The sequence below is a fragment of the Onychostoma macrolepis genome, chromosome 01 (assembly GCF_012432095.1).
Source record: "Onychostoma macrolepis isolate SWU-2019 chromosome 01, ASM1243209v1, whole genome shotgun sequence".
Taxonomy (NCBI): domain Eukaryota; kingdom Metazoa; phylum Chordata; class Actinopteri; order Cypriniformes; family Cyprinidae; genus Onychostoma; species Onychostoma macrolepis.
In genome coordinates, this window is record NC_081155.1 from 32,200,778 (window position 1) to 32,223,435 (window position 22,658).

Genomic DNA, 22,658 nt, shown 5'->3' on the forward strand with positions numbered 1-22,658 from the left:
TTATGTTATCTATCTATCTATCTATCTATCTATCTATCTATCTATCTTTAATAAATAAATTCGTTTTGTCCGTCATGTCTTGCTGAACGCTGACTGGCTGTTGCTAAGAGGTTGCTAAGAGAGATCAAGACGCGTCTGAGTGAAGCACCCTGGGAAGTGTAACGTTTTCGACATACAAAAATGAAGGCACGTATGTTTTTACATATATAAACTATTCAATGTCCCATTGTATTTCGAATGGAATGTCGCTGTTTGAAGTGCACATATGCTTTCTCAAAGACGAATTAGTTGGCATGCTTTTAGGAGCATCATGAATAGCGTTAGCACGATGGCTAGTTAGCTCAATAGCAGTTAATGTCTTTTAGCAGAGAAAATAAAAGCGTGTAAATAAAATGTATAAACTGGGAAATATTGATTAACTTGGTCATATTTGCGTGTCTCCCAATAAACAAAATGTTGACCTAAAGGGCTGGACTGTTTTTACTTTATCTCTTTTCTTTTTTTTTATAGTAAGGTTATGTCGTTTTGTAGTCATTTTATACTGTTATTGTATGACTTCAATTTATCAGCGAACTGTATTGATTTGAAACGAGTTTTGTCTCTTTTCAGCGTGTTTTCACGCTGTCAGAAAAGTCCTGGTCTGGATCATGTTTGCAATACAAGTGGCAGAAAACAGTAGGAAACTATCTTGCAGTTGCAGGGTGAGTACGTTACCTGCACTTTCTTAGTTTAGTCATTAAGTGTACATCTTTCTAGGCAACGCTTGAGTTAAAAGTTATGCTACTTTTTTGTAATATTTTATTGATCCACAGCCCTGACAATTTTGTAAAAATCTTTGATCGGCATGGACAGAAGGTTAATGAGTTGAATCTGCCTGGGTAAGTGAGCATTCATGCATGTTCTGTCTATCTGAGACTATAATTGAGAGAGAAAAAAATTATGTAATTTTGTTTTTGCATAAATAAAGAGTAAGAATATTGCTAGACCGACATTCTCTTTCTGTTACTGCTCATACTTTCATGTTTTTTTAATTAAATTTTTATTATAATTATTGCAGGATTTGCATATTTCTTGACTGGGATAAAGATGGCGATATCTTGGCTGTGATTGCTGAAAAGTCCAGTTCCATTTACTTGTGGGATGCAAATGTTAACAAAACCTCACAGCTGGACAGTGGCATGAGGTGAGTGATGTGATGAGGGAACGAGTTATTGAGAATAAACTCCTTGAATTGGATTAATTTTGAAATGTCTTTGGGTTACTTTTTTTTTTTTTTTTTTTTGGTTGATTCAGAGATCAGATGTCCTTTCTGCTCTGGTCTAAAACTGGGCCACTACTGGCTGTTGGCACATCTAAAGGAAACCTGCTCATCTACAACCAGCAAACCTCACGCAAGATTCCTGTTCTGGGTAAAATTAAGCAATAAAAAAAACACAGAATTAAGAGATGAAAATGAATATATTTTACTTTCAATTAACAAGTTATATTTATAATGTGCTTCACATATATTCTGGGCAGACACAAAAAATGATTTTGAATGATGACTATTCAAAAACTGGGGTTTTGGTAATCCTCATAAAATATACTTTTCTCTTTTATTTATTTATATACTTTTCTCTTTAATTTCCTCTTTATTCTATTATATATTCTGGGTTAAATGCAGTAATTGAAAAAATACATTTCTGTGTGAATAGTTTCCACATCCTATATGTGTACATGTAGGTAAGCACACAAAGAAAATCACATGTGGCTGTTGGAGCTCTCAGAACCTCCTGGCGCTGGGCAGTGAAGACCGCAGCATAACAATCAGCAACCATGAGGGAGACACCATTCGACAGGTACATGAGGGTCTGTCAGAACAAGATCCTTTATATTGTATTTGTTGATGCAGACATATAAATAGCATAGTTTACCACTCCTTTTTTCTCCTTCAGACCTCCGTGAGAGCAGATCCTGCAGATGTTCAGTTCTCAGTGATGAAAACAGATGAGCGATCATCTCCAGGAGAAAGCACTGTAGGTTAACATTCTCATCTTACTTCATTTTTTAAACTTTTACTTACTTATATAGGTAGAGGTCAACGTAAGAGTAAAATCTTATATTCCAATAATATTTTTACACAATTTCTTACATTGTTACATCAGCAATTTTACAGAAATACATTAGTAAACTATAAAAGATAGTTACAAATATGAAATATATTCATCATTATTGTTTATTGCATTGTAATAACCAGAATATGGGATTATGCAGTGAATTACTTTTTTTCTTTTTCTTTTTAACTTTATAGATGCAAATAAAAATAACATTTCAAAACAAATTAATTCTGAGTCTGGCATCACTGTATAAACAGTGACACTAACATTGTTAAACAGTTCCAGTTTGTAATTTTGAAAGAATTAGCTGCATTTGAAGCCTTTGTGAAACCTCTGACTACACATCAGTTGAATTCTATTTTCAACCAGCTAGTTTCAACATTGTTTGCCAACCATATCCATCTCACCTCAGCTTCATGCTGTGCTTAAAAGCATCCCAGCTTGATAACAGCTTGGGCCACTTATTCCAGTTCTGCTTTTTCACATTGTTTTACGAGAATGCAAATATATCTACAGGATGACTAAATGATGTTTAACTTGCAGGTTAGTGTGGCTTTAGGAAAGAAGACACTGTTCCTGTTTAATCTAAATGACCCTGATAACCCTATAGAACTGGCCTTTCAGCAGCGTTACGGAAGCATCATCTCCTACCGCTGGTACAAACACACACACACACACACACACACACACGGAGATGTACTTAAATGTGGTAGTAACAGTTTTAGCATGTATGTCACTGCCCTGCTCTTTAACCATTGTGCATAAACAAGATGTTTAACCACAGTTTGAAGGACTGTTCCTTCAGTGAACTGTTAAAAACTGTTTGGATAAAAAGGATGTGATAAATAAACTTCCTGGTTGCCATGCATTTTAGCTAATAATAATAATAATATGTTATATCTAGAATGTACATTTCTTATACTGAAGTTATAGCACTTAAAAATACAAAGAGAAGAAAATCACTCATTTCAGTGTGTTTTTTTATATACTGCATATTTTCCTTTCTCTCTCTAGGTATGGGGATGGCTATATCATGATTGGATTTTCACATGGCTACTTTGTAGTCATTTCCACACATATCCGTGAGATTGGCCAAGAGTTGTTTCAAGCCCACAATCATAAAGACAGTCTAACTAGCATCGCCATCTCTCAGTCTCTAAACAAAGCTGCGTCCTGTGGGGATAACTGGTAAGTGTTCATTAGTATGCATGTGTCTTTACAATAGATGTTTGCGCAACTGCCATATGCCACATTTCCCGGTGGGCAGATCGACTTGTTGGCCAGTTGTCAAAACCAATTTACATGTACAGAGTCATAAGGCTGGGCAGTATATCGAGTTTGTATGGTATATCAATATATTTTTTGTAAGCAATATGGAATGAGGCAATACCATTTTTATCGACATACAGTATTTTAATACGAGTGCATCTGAAAAATAGAGGTACAGTGAGGTACAGACACAGTGAGCTGCTCCAGGGAAAGTGCATAATCCAATTTGTCTTAAACATGAGACATGCTTTATATTAAGGGCTTTAAAATATCTTGTAAGATATTGTTAACACGTGTAGTTTAAAGCGGTAACCCCGTCAAATGCTCTAAAAGATACTGTGCATGTGCTGACAGATAGGCTACTTGCACTGTTTAATGTGTTTTAGATGTGGTGTTTTCCTCAGTGCATTTCACAGGTATATTCTCCATTTGTAAATGTTGGAAAGTCATGGAAATATTTCCATTTTGCTGTCAGGATAAGCTTTGTTCAACTTCACAGACTTCAGTGAGCGAGTGCTGCCATGCGCATGTATGCCAAACATATGTTTTGCTAAAATATTTGTAGTTGGATAATAAATGTGCCTTATGTATTAAAGGTGTATTTTTATGATAGCACTAACTGTAATGTGACTGTAATGGGGTAATCTAAATAGCCTAATACAAAACAGTCTGTTTTATTTTTTCCCGTTTATTTTCATTTCTAGTTTAGTGAATTTAACTTCTACTTTAAAAAAAACATTATTTTTGTTTTTAGATTGTAATGTTACAATGTTAGAATGTTAACCCTAGATTTGAACATAATATATTCCATAGCACACATGGTTACATTCACTACATTTTCATAGCCTTAAATATGAACATTGTTTCATTGGACAATAACAAATACAGGTTTTTTTTTTACAATTATTTTAATCCAAATAGAAAAAAACAACAACAGAAAATACTGAGATACTGTATATTGCAATTCAGCCAAATAAATACAGAGACGTTTAGGCCATAACGCCCAGCCCTACAAAATCATTATATATTGATTTAAAGGATTAAAAGTTATATCATCCTCAGGTCTGCTTATTACAGTTACAACTCTCAGACACACATTCCACCTTTTTCTCTGCCAATCATGACAGTTTTATCCACCACTCACTGAAAATGAATTTTTCATCTTGTGTTTTAAGATAACACTATTATATCTCTCTGTCAGTGTTAAGATACATGACTTGACTGATCTGAAGGAAATGTATGCTATAGTCACTCTGGATGAGGAGACCAAAGGTATAAAATATTTTTTGATGCATATTGATGCACTGTATTTGTGTGAAAAACATTAGTTCTTAGTTCTGTATGTGTGTTTCTCAGGCCTTGATCAGATGTGTTGGACTGATGATGGGCAGCTGTTAGCTGTATCTTCTCAGCAGGGAACTTTGCATGTCTTCCTCACCAAGCTGCCCATATTGGGAGACAGCAGTGGCACTAGAATCGCCTTTCTTACATCCCTGTTGGAGGTTACGGTCGCCAACCAGGTGGAAGGGGTAAGGAGCTGACACATTACATAAAAAACAAACCATATCAGGAGGTTCTTTTAAGCTGGACCATTATGCAAACACATTAGAAATCATCTAGCGAGACCTTCAGAAAGACTCCCTCCCACAACACCGTTCTGTTGTTTGTGTGTTTTTACCAGAATGTTTTTCATAGAAATTGTAATAATATAATTTGATGTATTTTCTCTCTTCTAAGGAGCCCCCTATTGCTTTTGCAGTGGAGGTGGAGCCTAGTTTCATAGCTGTGGGACCATATCATGTTGCTGTGGGCATGAATAACAGAGCGTGGTTTTATGCATTAGGAGACAGTGGTAAGTGAAAAACAATATGAATTCATTTCATGGGGGAAAAAAGGAATATTCTGACTTGTAGTATTGGCTTTCTGTACTTAAAGGGAATATTCACCCAAAATTGAAATTTCTGTCATGATTTACTCTCCCTTATGTAGTTCCAAAACCATAAGACTTTGGTTAATCTTCAAAGTAATCTTCAAATTAAAATTTTTATTAGTGGTGTCAAAATTAGCGCATTAACGCATGTGATTAATTTTTTCAGTTTAACGTGTTAAACAAATATTAAAAAATATACTGTCTTTATTTTGTTTGCACATTAATTTGAAGATTGAATGTAATTTTTAATATTATATTTTTAATAATTATATTTAGTAGTATATTTAAAAACTTTAATGTTAGGTGGGATTAATCGCGATTAATTTAAAAAAAAAGTGTGATTAATTAGTTTGTTTTTTTTAATCGATTGACAGCACTAATTTATATATATATAACCTTAGTGTCCCTCATTTGAAAGTCCAGGTAACCATACTTAGAAGGTCCAAAAATGTCATAACGGTGTCTTTAGACAAATCCATGTGAATTGAGTGGTTTAATCCAATTCATGTGAAGAGATATGATTGCTTCATATGATGAACAGATTTTATTTAGCCATTTATTTACATTTATAGAACAATTGACACACATACATATAGCAATTCACGTACGGTAAACACAGAAGCTCAAGCGTGTGTGCTTGATGCACAAGAACCAATGAGGTTTGTTCTAGCATGTGACAAGATGTTATATGGTGTTTACCACATGTGATGCCCTCTATGTATGTGTGTTTATATGCGAATAAAAACTTTATTATTTTATGTTTTGATTTCTTGGACTTTCAATGGAAGGACAGAAAGCTGTCAGGTTTAAAAAACCTTAAAGGCTCATGGTATTTGGAACATCATGATATAAATGAGAACAGAATGTTCATTTTTGGGTGAACTAACCATTTAAGTGTGCATGTGTATGTTTTAGGTGTGGAGCGTGTAAAAGACACTGAGTATTTGGGGACAGTGGCCAGTATGTGTCTGAACTGTGACTATGCGGCTGCCTTGTTTGAGGGGAAGATCCAGCTGCATGTGGTAAGGAACCCATAATGTGTAAAAATAATAATAATACTATGACTGTCAGCTTTTTCTACTTTTTGTTTTCATTTGTGTGTGTTCATGTATGTGTGTGTGTGTGTGTGTGTGTTTATATGAAAGATTGATGGAGATGAGCAGGCTGTTCAGGAGGACAGACAGACGAAACTGTTTCCAGAATCCGATCAGAAATACCGCATCCTCAGTCATGCTCTCACCTCTGAGTTTCTGTATTATGGGACGGACGTAAGTATTTCATCTATACATCTTTTTTCACTGTTTTCTCATTTTATTAAACGCGTAGTTATAGTCCTGGATGCTGATTGGTTTGTGTTTAAATATACTGTATAAATCCAATGCATCACCTAATTCCTTACTACACAGTATGCAAAAACTAGTACATCAAATGAGTAGTTTGTCCAAATATGCAGCATTCATAAAACATTAGATGAAAGATACCCAGATGACCTTCTGCTGAGATTCAGATTCTGTGCATCTAATGGACACTTTATTTTGCCATGAGGCCACAGGAGCAGAGTCAACAAATTCATTAACTGGCGAGGAACAGCGACACAGCTTTACATCATAGTTCACATGACAATGCCAGCGTAGTGCCAGCATGCTAAAAAAAATTGTAGTCAAGATGTAAACTGTAATCATACAGTATTTCCTGTTCCCCCTCAATAACTCCCAGGTTTCTGTTAATAATATATTATAGTTCTGTTATTTATATATGGTATGTAGAGTCAATCTTCTAGTAAAGGATGCTTATTAAAATAACATTTTATAGTTTTATAAAAGCAATAAGGTACTAAAGTGTGAGTAATGTTTGAGCCCTTTAGTGTGACTGTTCATGATATAACATGGCCTTATGTACTTTTATTTTCTCGTTCTTTCTGTAGACCGGCTTGATTCAGTGTTTTTATTTTGAAGACTGGCAGAGTGTGAATGAGTATCGCCATACAGTGGGTGTACGCAAAGTCTTTCCAGACCCCAATGGAACACGTCTCGTTTTTATTGATGAAAAAAGTGATGGCTTCCTATACTGTCCGGTACATACAAAAAACATATTTCCGCTCTTAAAAGGATTGTTCACCGAACAATGACTTGCACTCACATTGTTCCAAATGTGTGTGACTTTAATTTTCAGATGTTTTGATAAGATATTTTGAACAATGTTGGTAACCAAACAGTTTTGGTGACCAAGTTTTTACTTTTGGATGGACTATCTTTTTAATGACTGGTAGTAAAAATATGACATTGCTGAGAGACTCATTTCAAACTTTAAACCAAGTGAAGTCTATATTTCCTACAGGTGAACGAGTCAGTGTTTGAGATCCCAGACTTCTCTCCTGCCATTAAAGGGGTATTGTGGGAAAACTGGATGAGCAATAAGGGTGTGTTTGTGGCGTATGAGGAGGACAAAGTCTACACATATGCCTTCCACAAAGACACCATACAGGGTAAAACTAATGTCTACTAGACGTTCTTTTAACGGTTTTAAGAAAGCATGGACAGTGCCTTGGAGAGATAAGCCTCAAATTGTCAAACTATGAGAATATCAACAGTAATGTCACGTGCATGTGAAAAATGGTATTAAAATAGTATTTTTTTTATTGCAAGAAACAGAGAATCACATGCTAGAAAGTTCACATACACAGCCAGCAGAAAATCAGTTCACAGTTGTGATGCTTACACATGTTTTGTTTAGTACAGTGGAAGAATGCAGATGATCCAGAACTTTGGTTAAACATATTCACCTATGTTTAAAAATGGAATTGGTTCTAAACAAATTTTCAAATTCCATTCCTAATGCTGTGCTAGACATTTTGTTTTATTTAGGCAATGAAACAGACTTTACTGGTACATAATTTTAGTTTATTTGTGTTATTTTTGTATGTGTTTTCCCCTAGGCTGTAAAGTGATTCTAGTTGGTGCCACCAAGTTGCCATTTTCCCATAAGCCCTTGCTGTTGCATAATGGGGAGCTGACATGTCAGACCCAGAGTGGGAAGATTAATAGTGTGGTTTTGAACACACATTCATTCCTCAACAACCCACACAGTGACACCAGTAAAGACAAACACCAGCCGTTACTGCAACAGGCCATTATGCTGAAAAGGTATTTTCATACTACATTAGTTTGATTTGGTAGTTTATTGTAGTGGCTTAACTAAATTAAGCCAAATAATACAAACCTAAATGGTTGTTGGATGCATAATGTATCAATGATCACAACCGATTTCACTTCAGCATTTCAGATTTCTTCAGCAACATCAATTACAGTATGTGTGTGTTTGTGTGTGTGTGCAGGTTTTCTGATGCGTGGAATATCTGTAAAGCTCTGAACAGAACCGAGGCGTGGGGTGAGCTGGGAAGGGCATGTCTGCATCACATGGAGGTGGAGCTGGCCATCAGAGTATACCGCATGATGGGAAATGTCGGCATGGTCATGTCCCTAGAGGATATCAAGGTGTGACAACTAGTTCTTGCCTCAATAGGCAGCATTTTAAAGCTGGTATAAAATAGAAATTCACCATACCTGTTTTCTAAGTGCATGTTACTGATCTTACTGTGAATAATTCATCCATGCATATGGATGGTTTAATTTAAAAAAAAAAAAAAAAGTAATTTTTAATCAAAATGTGAAGTATGCCAGACTACTCCAGCATAAACTTTGCCCCTTTTTTACAATCAACTGCAAGCTTGCATTAAAATCTGCATCCATCCAATCCATTCTTTGATAAATAATTTTACCTGGATTGTGGAGTCTTCTTTGTGTTTCACATAAGGAGCACTTTTATATGATGCACAGAATAACACTAAAGGAGTCGCTTATAAAAATCTATTTAAATTAGCATGCTGCCATAGAAAGCAGCAGCATATAGACCTTTTTCACATTTCCAGAGTTCTCAGAAACCGAAGTCGTCATAGTTGGGTAAACATCTATAGTTGTGAACAGAAACCGCAACAGATAGAATTTTTTTGCATTCCAGTTTGCTCAATACAAAAGACAAAATCCATGATAGCTTTTCTATGACTTTCCATAAGAGGAAAATAATATAGAGAGATTGATTTCATTTGTCAGAAGAAGCAAGAAATTGCCATTACACCTTCAGCCATTGTATTAGAAATACAATACAATTATGCAGCTCTAACTATTTTTCTGTAATTTAATGCCAAGGTAATGTAACATAGAATATAGTGTTAGAATAAAAAAATACAATGTCTGTAACTGTGGAAACATGCTATCAGTCTAAGAAAAGACTCCATTTAGGTAGTAAGCAGCAAAGCAGCTCACTAAGTTCTGAAACAGCAATGTTTTTTGTCTGAAGTTCAAGAGAACAGAAGTGCTTTTCTTAACTGTGTTTGTAGGGAATAGAAGATCAGAATTTGCTGGCTGGTCATTTGGCCATGTTCTGCAATGACTACAACCGAGCCCAAGACTTGTATCTGACTTCTTCGTATCCTATGGCAGCCCTGGAGGTAAAATAGACACACACACATTCATGAAAGTGTACATGTATGCATCTATACTTCCCAAGTCACTTTGACTACTGTAACAGTTGAGCTATTGTATGTGTAGATGAGAAGGGACCTACAGCATTGGGACAGTGCATTACAGCTAGCTAAAAGACTGGACCCTGATGAGATTCCATTTATTTCTAAAGAATATGCCATACAGCTGGAATTTGTGTAAGTTAGCTTACATTACATTGGTTAATTACATCTGTTTTGGAGACATTACATGCTTACTGTACCTGACTGTAAGTTACATGGACTTGTTTTCTGTGCTGGATATGTCTGACTATGTTATCACTGATGATGTAATGTCATATATTGTGTTGCCCTCTAGTGGAGATTATACGAATGCACTGGCTCACTATGAGAAAGGCATAACCGGAAACAACAAGGTGAGTGTCTACCTGTTTGTAAAATGATGATCAACAACTTTAAAGGGAATTCTCATCCAAAAATGAAAATGAAATGATAAAGTTATTATGATGGTCTCAGTGGAGGCTAGCATCTGATTCCACCAGAGAGGAGCAGAGAGGGTGAAAGTTTTGTGCCTCATTGTGATGGTAACAAGGCATCACTCATTCATTGACCATCGCTGGCGGGAGATCCTGATGTGTGTGTGTTTGTAGTTCCAGGATCATGATGAGAGCTGTCTGGCAGGAGTGGCTCGAATGTCTATTCGTATGGGTGACATTCGTAGAGGAGCCAACCAGGCCATTAAACACCCCAGCAGAGCTCTGAAGAAAGACTGTGGAGCCATTCTGGAAAGCATGAAGGTGTGTGTGTGTGTGTGTGTTTGTGTGTGTTTGTTTATGTGTGTTTATTGACATACAAATCACTTTCATTTACCTCTGTTAGACAGTAGTATGCTGTGATTCAGAATTCCTTGTTGGCTGAATGATTTTGTGTGCAGCAATATTCAGAAGCGGCTCAACTGTATGAAAAAGGCCAATACTATGACAAAGCTGCCTCGGTCTACATCCGCTGCAAAAACTGGTAATACAACTTCACAACAGTACATAATAGCGTACATCACAAATTTGAGTGTTGTGCAATGGAAGCAAATTTGTGATTTGTAACTAATGTTGATGTCTAAACACAGGGCAAAAGTGGGTGAGCTCCTGCCCCATGTGACTTCCCCAAAGATTCACCTGCAGTATGCTAAGGCAAAGGAGGCGGATGGCAAGTATGTACCAAATGCAAAATGCAAAGAGTCCCTTTAAGAAAACACACTCCAACAAAGTGAGGATTCAATTACAGAGTCTGTTTCCGTAATTGAATTATTTCCATAAGTTCCTTATTTTTGTAAATATAATTTAGCAAAGTGTGAAGTGATACAGCACAGTGTGTTGCACTAGGAAAAAAATATTTTCAGCAAACAAATTGATTGACTGAAAATCTGACTTGTGATGTATAGAGTTTTTTTTTTTTAATCTCAGTTTAATTTCTCTCTAAATAGAATTTTTAAATTCTGAAAGTTGACAGTGTTTGTCGAGGAAAATGCGTCTCCTTGTGTTATGAACACTATTGTAAAACCATGTTCAACCACGTGCCACTTTACAAATTTTGTGTATATGTATAGATATAAAGAGGCAGCAATGGCCTATGAAAGTGCACGAGACTGGGAAAACGTAATTCGAATCCTACTGGAGCATCTTAACAACCCTGAGGAGGCTGTACGCATCGTACGAGAAACTCAGTCCATCGAAGGAGCCAAAATGGTGGCCAGGTGAGTAAAGAGAGAAACACCAAATATCTGTGTGCCAAGAAAACGAAACTATAACATTTCCCTTTTTTCGCCAACCAGCGAAAATGTTTTTTCCAGATTATTAGGGTTAAGCACCTGTCCTTAATTTAGTCCTAAATTAGCTCGTCTTGATGTTCTGTTAGTGTGATAAATGTTCGGTGTCTGCACAGGTTTTTCCTGCGTTTGAGTGATTACGGCTCAGCGATCCAGTTCCTGGTTTTGTCGCGTTGCAGTGATGAAGCTTTTCAGCTCGCCCAGCAGCATGGGCAGATGGAGGTCTACGCTGACATCATCGGTGATCTCTCTGATCGTCTCACACTTGGGTCATTCCTACTATGCAGAGTGTATTTCTAAAAAATATAGTAAACCCTGTTAAAAGAATACTTCCTTCAATTACTGCACAAAAGCATAGTGCTGCATATAGGAATGACCTACTTCATTTAACTACACAGCACCATTTATAAGGCTTATTCAACAAAATTCTATTTGAGTTTCAGGTTCAGAGGCTACAATAGAGGACTATCAGAGCATAGCGCTGTATTTTGAGGGAGAGAAGAATCATCTTCAGGCTGGGAAGTTCTTTCAGAAGTGTGGACAGTACAGCAGGGTACGAGAACTGTGTGCTGTTAGTGTAGATTCTTTTCTCTCTTTCCTTCCCATGCCTGAGTGCACTTCCTCTTGTCTTTTAAGCTCTCATTTTTCGTCACACTTGGTTGCTTTTACCTCTTTGCTCATTATCTCCAAAGGGATTCTTTGTACAACTGACTGTGCTAATAACATCAGTCATTAAATGCTTATTAATGTATTTGTATCTGTCTGTCCACACACAGGCGCTGAAGCACTTTTTGAAATGTCCTAGCTCTGATGACAGTTTGGCCATAGAGATGGCCATTGAGACAGTGAGTACAGCTGAGGAGCTGCTATTTCACTCTTTACTACACTACAATTCTCATAATTTATCAGAAAGGGAGATGTGCAATGATTATACTGTATATGTTTTTAAAAATCAGTGTCGGTTGATATTAGAAGGGATCTTTCAAAAGATATCAGTATTCTCTCTAAATGCTCGACTGGAAGACCACAATTCACAATTCAAATCAAGACTGTGAGATGTAGAAAAGAATAGTAGTATAATCCAGAAATCAATTATATCACTAGATCCCTTCTAATTCCCATGTCTACTTAATGATTTAAAAAGACCAGAAATAAACATCTGCATGTATATTAGAAAACATACTGCACATTGTTGCTTGATTCCTGAATTCACTTGTACCATTTTTCCTTTCTTTTTAATTTTTACTTTTGTATAGTTATAGTGTAGCCAAATAATTATAATTAAATTCTCTGTTGATGCCCTAATCAGAAAAGTGTTTGGCAAGAATTATGGTGATTTATGTCTAGTTGTAAGCAGCTATTGCTTTTTGTTGTGTTGTTATGGTGATGATGATGATTTTATTACTGTCTGTTTAACAGGTAGGGGAAGCCAAGGACGAAGCTCTAACCAATCAGCTTATTGATTACCTGATGGGGGAAAGTGACGGAATGCCAAAGGTAATGAAAACTTAACACAGATCTCAATAGAGCTGCAAATTAAAAATAAACTGTATCATATGGAGTTAAATCAAAAATTTTGTGGCATTTAATGCATTCATTTTAGTTCATTTTAGATGGATAAAAAAATAATTATTACAAAAAAAGATTATTTTATTTAGCAAGATGCAATACATTGATCAAAAATGACATTAAAGGCTTCTACATTGTTACAGAAAAAAAAAAAAAATTCAAGTAAATGCTGTTTTTGTGAACGTTGTTTATACTGTTTATAATATACTGAAAAAAAATGTATCATGGTTTCTCCAAAAAAATATTAAGCAGCACAACTGTGGCGTGAAATGTTTCTTAAGCACCAAATCAGCATATTTAGGATCATGTGACATTGAAGATTACAGCAATTGTAGGAATAAATGTAATAATACTTTTACTGTAATAATACTGTACTTTAGTTTTGTTCAAGTAAATATAGTAATGGTGAGAAAAACTTATAAAATATTTGTAAAATCTTACTGACCCAAAACCTTTGAACAGTAGTGCAACTTGCCGCAGTTGTATAGACCACACAAAATATTAATATACGTAGTTGTGTTGCTATAGATGAACACAGCATCTGAATTAGGAGTCCATAAATGCTTATTTCTTGTTTGTTCCATGACCCTGCTGGGTTCATCACCACTTATTGCTTGAGGACTTTTACTGGATCGGATTCTTTTGATATTTGATTAAATTAGACACAAGAGGATTATCTAGTGGCTCCAGGCAGCTGTAACATTGACTTTTACTTAAATCATTTATTATCAGGTTTTTCTTTTGTAAATGTGTGGGTCCTCTTTAGAAAATCTGGGCATTGAACCCTTTAAGTGTCTGCATTTAAAACAAGCATCTATTGATATTTGCAATTATGTACTGTAAATATGTTGTTGCACTCATTATCTGATTGGTTCCTTTTGTCCATACACTCATCATCTCTCACTCATCCTCTCTCTCTTGCGTGTCACTGCATGTGTGTAGTCTCTTGCCGTGAGTAGCTCATTGCATCTGCTGATATTTCTCTTTGTGGTGACCCAGCAGAAGGCACTTCTGTGTGTGTGTGTGTGTGTGTGTGTGTGTGTGTGTGTGTCAGTGTGCAATGTGCAATGTGAAATTGTGTTTGTGTTTCAATTCCTCTGCTTTATTACTTAAAATTCTGACTGTGTGTGTTTGTTTGTTTTGTAGTTATTTGAACTGTTTAGTTTGGAAAATAGTTTGATTCGGAGCAAATCATTTGTATAGGGTGGTCTACCTTATTTGGTTGCATCATATATATAGTATAGTATATAGCATCAGAAAAAGTGTTTTGACTAGATAATGTTTGTTGGTTCTGCTCTTTCCTAGGATGCAAAATATCTGTTCCGGTTGTACATGGCTCTCAAGCAGTACAGAGAGGCAGCAAGAACTGCTATTATTATTGCCAGAGAGGAGCAATCTGCAGGTCTGATTTCAGTGTTTTTGGTTATCCATGTAGTGAAAGTCTATGGAGTGAGTTTACTAAACAGATTGTCATTCCCTGTTATTGTGTCAAGTGTAAATTTGGAAGCATGTTGCGCCAATGCAGATTCAAAGCGTGAAAATAAGAAGATAATACATTCTTAGGGAATTCCTAGCCTGTGTTTGTGTGTGTATTATGTGTTGTAGGAAACTACAGGAATGCCCATGATGTTTTGTTCAGCATGTATGCTGAGCTTCAGACACAGCACATTAAGATCCCAGCAGAGATGGCCACAAACTTGATGATCCTGCACAGCTACATACTAGTGAAGGTGGGAAACACATGTCTGCTCATGCACTGTCACGTTCTCACATATGTGACCCTGGACCACAAAACCAGTCTTAAGTTTAAATTTTTTCGAAATTGAGATTTATACAGCTTTCCATCGATGTATGGTTTGTTAGGATCGGACAATATTTGGCCGAGATACAACTATTTGAAAATCTGGAATCTGAGGGTGCAAAAAAATCTAAATATTGAGAAAATCGCCTTTAAAGTTGTCTTATATGATCTTACGTGATATACTAATGATTTTTGGCATAAAAGAAAAATCTATAATTTTGACCCATACAGTGTATTTTTGGCTATTGCTACAAATATACCCCAGCGACTTAAGACTGGTTTTGTGGTCCAGGGTCACATATATTATTTGCAGAAAAATAGAACAAATATTATGTTTTTGCAATATATTACAAAATGTCAAACCAAGTGTCATATTACTACTGTTCAAAGGTTTGATGTTGGTCAATTTTTTAAAACCCCAAACTTTTATTTAGTATGTATGCATTAAATTGATTAAAAGTGAAGGTAAGGATTTTTACATTGTCACAATGTCTATTTCAAATAAATGTGGTTCTTTGGTTCTTTCTTTGTCATTGTTTCCACAAACATTTTAATCAGGACAACTCTTTTCAACATTGCTAATAACAAGAAATGTTGAAATTGAAGAAATAGATGAACAAAATAATAATAAAAATTTTGAGCACCAAATCAACATCCTAGAATGATTACTTAAAGGATCATGATGTGATACTTAAGTAATGGACTAATTGTGACTGAAAAATCAGCTTTACCATCACAGGAATAAATCATTTTTAAAACATATAAAAAGAGAAAGGTTCTTTTAAATTGTAATAATAAGTATTTGACAGTTTTACTGTGTTTTTATCGAATAAATGCAGTTTTGATGAGTACAAGAGATTTTCAAAAACATTTTAAAAATCTTCCTGACTCCAAACGTCTGAACGGTAGTATGTATATATGTATATATATATATAATATATATATATATATATAATTTATATCAGTTATAAATGATAACACATTGTTAAGATAGTATTATGACACCTTCTGGTTGTCAAATATTAATGTGATGAAATACACCTGTGGTTACTCTGCAAAGACACGTGTGTGATAATAAAATCACCTAGATACCGGTTGGTTGTTCATCAATTGATTTGATGTTTTGTATCTAATATTTTAAACATACATTTTAAGTGACCAAAAAGTGTTCAAATTCTTTTTGCGGCCCCAGTTTGTTATTTATTTTTCATATTTGTGTAATGAAGAAAACCAAATAAACAAACATGAATGTTCATATTCTACAGAAATCTGTGGAGCTTTCTTCTCAGTGATTTGATGTGCATGTACTCATAAGATATTCACTGTTCTGTAAAGTTTTAGATGTTTGTTTTTTCATTCTTTTTCAGATCCATGTTAAAAGAGGAGATCATTTAAAGGGAGCACGAATGCTTATCCGTGTGTCCAACAACATCAGCAAATTCCCATCCCGTGAGCCTCTTTTGTACACCTACCAACACACACATACAGTACATACTTCAGTACTGTTATGGCTGTCAAATCCACTACTAGACATTTTCTTATATATCTCTGCATCTATATCACTGGTTTAACAGTCAATAATAGATCACTTGGATCTCTTGTGCCTTGTAAGCTAATTGCACTGTGTGCAGAATTATTTGGCAAGTTGATATTCTGGTCATATTGTTTTTCCAAGAACATTTTACCAATTCCAAACCACATCAATCTTAATAACAACTATTGATTTTGTATTTAATCAGTTCTAAGTGATGTATAATTGTCCATGAAGGCTGAAAGTCAAAAACTCCTTATTTCAGGTGTGCAGAATTATTAGGCAGGTTTTCTTTTACAGATAAAATGAGCCAAAAAAGAGATTGAACTCAGACTAAAAGTAAAAAAAAAAAAAAAAATTGAATGCCCATGAGAAGGATGAATTTATCTTCCAGAATCTGGCAGTAAGTTTTGGGAGCTCATTTTAGTCAATCTCTGCAAGACAGACTTTTCAGGATAGGAGATGGAATAAAAATGAGCTCCTAAAACTTACTGCCAGTGGTACAAGAGGATGTGATGCTGGTCCTTCAAGAGTCACTCTCAACTTATCTGTCCATAAAGCCTTTACAAAATCAGTCTTCATGTATTTTACAACACTTCAGCATGTTATTCTTATTAAGTGAGGGTTATTTTTTAGCATTTTTTTACCCAAGCATGGTCTCTGAGAACCTGACACCTTGTAATTCTGGAGACTCCAGGAAGGTTGCAGTTCTGGAAAATGGTGGCGCTGGAGACTAAATGATTCCTGATGGTTTCACACCTGATTCTTCACCTTTATTCTTAATTCTTTTGCAGTTAACGTGTCTTTTCTTCTCCACCTGTTTTTTCTGACCCAATGAGCATTTCGCTGCCCAATGGTCATGCCTTAACTTTGCTAATTCTATTATTGCATTAGTATTGCATCCTTCTCATGGGCATTTAATTTTTTTTTTTTTACTTTTAGTCTGAGTTCAATCTCTTTTTTGGCTCATTTTATCTGTAAAAGAAAACCTGCCTAATAGTTCTGCACACCTGAAATAAGGAGTTTTTGACTTTCAGCCTTCATGGACAATTATACATCACTTAGAAATGATTAAATACAAAATCAGTAGTAGTTATTAAGATTGATGTGGTTTGGAATTGGTCAAATGTTCTTGGAAAAAAAATATGACCAGAATATCAACTTGACTAATAATTCTGCACACAGTGTAAATAATGACCCTGACATAATTGAAACGCTTTAAGAGTTTTACGACAGTGATGAGTAATCAGACATTTCCACACAAAATCAGTTTATTCAGTGTATTGAGGCATCTCCTTGAGCATTATGCCTTTTTTAACTAACTTTGGAGACACTGGATCCACCTTTAATGTAGCATAAAGCAGTGTGTGTGTGTGTGTTTATGGCCTACAGACATTGTCCCCATCCTCACATCAGCGGTTATTGAATGTCATCGTGCTGGACTAAGGAACTCTGCCTTTAGTTTTGCCTCTATGCTGATGAGACCAGAGTATCGTAACAAGATTGATCTCAAATACAAGAAGAAGATAGAGGCCATGGTCCGGTAAGGCACACAAGGGAAATATAATAAGAATTAAATGCTCCAATTAATAGCGTCGTTTATTTGCGCACGCTGTTTTGTTTTAGCACAATACTATTTCAGTGCATTTAGGTTCTGTTGAAACCAGTAGTTCTTGACCTTTTTGACTTTTTGACCCTCATTGTCCACAGCAATATTCAAATATATGGAAGCCCGTTTCTGCTACTGAATAAAAAGTAAAAAAAGGTAATTACGACTATTTATCTCACAATTCTGACTTTTTTATCACAACTGTGAGTTTACATTCGCAATTCTGACTGTTTCTGACTTTTTTCTTAGAATTGTGATATAAACTCGCAATTGTAAGTTATAAAGTCAGAGTTTATATCTCGATCAACTAAATGCTGGATTTTCAAAAGTATTTGAAAAATGTAAATTATTTTTAGAATCTTTAAAATATGTCCAATAGTTTTACACACCAGTCTGTTATCGTGGTGATATTTCCACGCACATAAACATGATGCGGCACAAAACGAAATGTGATTGGTTGCTCTACCTGTCAGACATATAGCCTCTTATATATCGAGGTTCTCAGACCTTCTGCCATCAGTCTAAAGGTCTGGCTACGCGAGACTAGCGAGATACAAACTCAGAAAAAAAAGTCAGAATTGCAAGTTTCTATCACACAATTCTGAGGAAAATTCTGAATTGCGAAATTTAAACTTGAAATTGTGAGACAAAATGCAGAATTGTGAGTTTGTATCGTACAATTCTGAAAAAAAAAAAAATTCTGAATTGCGATATTTAAACTTGAAAGTGTGAGGAAAAAAGTCAGAATTGTGAGAGAAAAATCTCAATTACCTTTTATATTTTTTATTCAGTGGCGAAGACTGGCTGTCATACAAATCACCCCTCTTTCCACCTTTTTTCCCCCCTTTTTTCCAAAAAGCTGTGTCAATGTCTCAAAATTCAGTTTCAGTTCCAAAACCTGGTGCTTCAAAGAATTCAATTTTTTTTTTAGCTTATTTTAATTTTATTTTTTAGTCATCGCATGTCTGTCTTGTGGGCCTTGACCACCTTGTTTAGAACCATAGGTTCAAACTGGATTGCAGATGGTTAGTAAACAAAATTGCACTGAAATTGTACAAAAGCAGCACAAATGTTTTTGCATTGAATTTAAATTTGAATGAATTGTAATGTATTGAATTTGCTCCTATTGCCGTGACCCTTTCTGTTTTGCATCAGTCGTCCAGATACTTCTGAGGTGGAGGAGGAGAGCTCACCCTGTCCCTACTGCGGCTTCAGCCTGCCTGACTGTGAGCTGCTCTGTCCCGGCTGCAAAAACAATCTGCCCTACTGTATCGCCACAGTGAGTACAGACAACTTAATCTACTGCATCACTGCACTGCCTGAACACAAGCAGATCTTGCTCCGAGGGAGCGACCTACAGCTTCAGTTCCACAGCAAACGTCACAGAGAACTGCCAGAAACCCAGGCCCTATTTTAGCTTCCTCTCTAGGTGCTATATATATTTCATTCTTGACTTGTCTGTGACTGTAATGAGAGGAATGACAATAAACTTGACCTTTTGGTGTGTATATGCAGGCGCACACAGTTACGCAGTTTGTCTGATAGATGTGTGTGTCATTATTTTCAGGGTCGTCACTTGGTCAAGGAGGATTGGTGTGTCTGCCCACACTGTGATTTCCCTGCTCTCTATTCGCAGTTCACCCAGTAAGTCTCATCCATCCATGGTCCATCTATCCATCCACCTATCCAGTCACCCATCCATCCATTGATTTTCTGTATTTGTATGTGTTTGTTTCAGGCTCTTGGAGACCGAGTCGGTTTGCCCCATGTGCTCTGAGACTTTAAATGTCAGTGAGGTGAAAAAAGTTTCGGACTGCTCCAGATATCTGCAGCAGGACCAACTGGAGCGCTGAGATCCAGAGAGCAAGAAAAGACACATGAAAGGGTAAATACTTCCTTTTATGAAGAAATATAGCCATTTCCCTTTACGTATTTCTTATTTATTTTACATAATTTCGACAGCTCTTTCTTTTTACATTATATGTCAGAAATGACACTTTCTAACACTTGTTTTTGCATAATAAAATACAATTTTTGATTAAAAATGTTTTAATATTTAATACTTGTCCTTAATATTTTTATGTAGTAATTGTTGTGTCCTTTAGTTGTGTATATTTACACAACTGTAATTTATTAAAAAATGCACAGCCTTCCATATTTTATCGCTTACTGAAATGGAAATTCAGTGTTAAATACTTATTGTTTCGTGATTATTTTTGTGGACAAAACTAAAATGTATGATTTGTGTAACTGTGCCCCTTATGTTTCCTGTTTTCAGATTTTTCCTGTTTACAAAATTTTGAGAAGCCAGGACTGATATTCTTTTATTGAAAATACAAAAATATTTTTCTTATTTATTTATCAATATTGTAACAATTTGCAATCATGGTATATTAATCTTAAAATACAGAATAAAAAATAAAATATGTATGAGTTTTTTTGTACATTGTAAATGTTTATAGATGTCTGTAAAATTACTCTAAACTGTATTTCTACAGTGTCTTACAGGTGAAGTGTATACTTTTAGGGGCAACTAGCAGCATTTAAAATAATGAAAACATGAAATTCTCCCAAACCCTCCTCCATCTGCCATTGGTCATACTCATTGGCTAAGTCAATGTTGCCATGTTGAGCGGCTCAAATTCACAAAGCAATGTTGAAAACAATGCAGCCACAGCATTTATACTTTTGAGGAACATCAACCTATGATTGTAGTCTCACACATTAAACTGGTAAAGAAGAAAATTACACATCAACTTTAGTCGGAGTGATTTGTGCTGCTGTTTTATAGCTTGGCCACAAGAGTTCAGCACTGCAGTGTGAGCTAATGAAAGAAGAAAGACAGTTAATCTAACCACCCAAGTGTTGACATTTATGTTGAGCTGGACTGTCCATTCACCTTTCGCGTGGCCTTAAATTTTGTAAAATAAAGATCTAAAGTCAGTGACACTTGTTTTTTTTTTTTTTTTTCGTTTACCTTCACCTTGCTGTTTTTGAGATTTAGGCCAAATGTTCTGCATTTTGAATAAGCTTTAATGGACTAAAATAGTGTAATTGTACTTAATGGAGTTTGTGAAACCTGAGATTTAAGATTCAAGTTTGTGCTTTGAAGGGATAGTTCATCATTTCCTCACCCTCATGTCATTTCAAATCTAGTATGACTTCCTTTCTTCTGTGTAACACAAATAAAGATATTTTGAAGAACGTTGGTAACCAAATAGTTTTGGTGACCATGGACTTCCATTTTTTTTAGGCAAAGTAGCATACCGAGACATTTCTCAACATTTCTTTTTTAATGCGCTGCAGAAGAAAGAATACCCATACAGGTTTGAAATGACGAGGGTGAGTCTGTTCCTTTAACATGTATTATCGGCCCTTACATCTTAGCTTAGTTGTCTCTGTGTTGTTAGTTTGACAGATTTTTCTATGAGCGTATTTTTGAGTATGGCAAGTGAAAGCAATAAATCAGGTCAACACTCTTAAATGTTGTCATATTTAATACATATTAAAACGTGGATTAAAAATACACACTCTTGCTCTGTCTTTGGACATGGCATCCAACAGTGAACTCCATTCTTCATTTGTAGTGGTCAAATTTGCCCGAGCAGAAGATGAATTCTGTTCCTGTCAGCCCTTGACAGATGGTGTGTGTGTGTGTGTGTAGAAGGCATGAAAGCATGTCCCATATTTGGCATAGCATCTGTCTTGTTTTGTATTATCAGAGCGGATGATGTTGTGTAATGATCACTTTTATAAGAATGTTAGTCACTCTCTGTAATTGTATTCTTCAAAGCATAATTCACCTGTGAAACTACCACATCTGACACAAGATTGTGTGTGTGTGATAGAGGAGTGAAAGCTGATGTTTTACAGGATGTGAAATGCTGAGGTAAGTTTGTAATTCGTAAACACCATCATGAAGCTGTCCAGTGTGTGTGTGTGCACGAGAATGAGAGTTTGTGTGTGTCTCCTCTGCAGCATGCTGGCGTTGTGCCATGCTGTGAGCAGAATGGCTTCACAAATTCTGAAACACAATTGTATTGTTTTATTTCCCAGTTGTGCTGTATATGTACTGGGTTCTCTCACACACCTATGCACCAAAGTTGTATATGCTATTACTTCATGTATGTATAGAGAGAGAGAATAAGATGAGTTTTATTTGATCAGTGTATCTTATATTATTATACATAAATATTATCTTCTATATAGAGAGAGAGACAGGTGAATTATGTACACATATGGTTATTATACCTCATTGATATGCTATATATATATATATAAAACATTGAATTATATTTAATCAGTCTATTCTGTATCAATTATATATTATTTTTTCCTAAAATTTTACGTACATTTATCATATATAGGCTATCTTAATTATATATTTAAATATAATTCGTTTTATTCTCAGTGTACCTTCATATTGTTTGTGTGAATCTTGTACTCTCTTATTCCCATTCTCACATGGGATCATTTATCTTTCCTGTCACTTTCTTTCTCTCTCTCTCTCTG

At 35.5% G+C, this 22,658-nt stretch overlaps 1 protein-coding gene across 1 annotated transcript; it reads left to right on the plus strand.

Moving 5' to 3' along the window:
* Positions 1-110: 110 nt before the first annotated feature.
* Positions 111-21,610, plus strand: wdr19 (WD repeat domain 19). Its single transcript, XM_058791005.1, has 37 exons — positions 111-186; positions 610-701; positions 813-878; positions 1,058-1,183; positions 1,294-1,409; positions 1,723-1,838; positions 1,935-2,015; positions 2,640-2,752; positions 3,111-3,284; positions 4,567-4,637; positions 4,722-4,894; positions 5,103-5,217; positions 6,211-6,317; positions 6,441-6,563; positions 7,220-7,369; positions 7,633-7,780; positions 8,231-8,438; positions 8,630-8,789; positions 9,692-9,802; positions 9,903-10,012; positions 10,173-10,230; positions 10,465-10,611; positions 10,749-10,831; positions 10,938-11,021; positions 11,418-11,564; positions 11,753-11,877; positions 12,080-12,189; positions 12,413-12,481; positions 13,056-13,133; positions 14,511-14,607; positions 14,811-14,935; positions 16,374-16,455; positions 17,930-18,080; positions 19,302-19,425; positions 19,714-19,790; positions 19,885-20,031; positions 20,425-21,610. The coding sequence occupies exons 1-36, from the start codon at positions 181-183 to the stop codon at positions 19,997-19,999; spliced, it is 4,038 nt and encodes a 1,345-aa protein (XP_058646988.1). The 5' UTR covers positions 111-180; the 3' UTR covers positions 20,000-20,031; positions 20,425-21,610.
* Positions 21,611-22,658: the final 1,048 nt, after the last annotated feature.

Bases quoted from the DNA above. Each gene is read 5' to 3' on its own strand.
- wdr19 (XM_058791005.1), top strand. The intron at 1,410-1,722 runs GTAAAATTAAGC...GTGTACATGTAG, and splicing joins ACGCAAGATTCCTGTTCTGG to GTAAGCACACAAAGAAAATC. The intron at 2,016-2,639 runs GTAGGTTAACAT...TTTAACTTGCAG, and splicing joins CATCTCCAGGAGAAAGCACT to GTTAGTGTGGCTTTAGGAAA.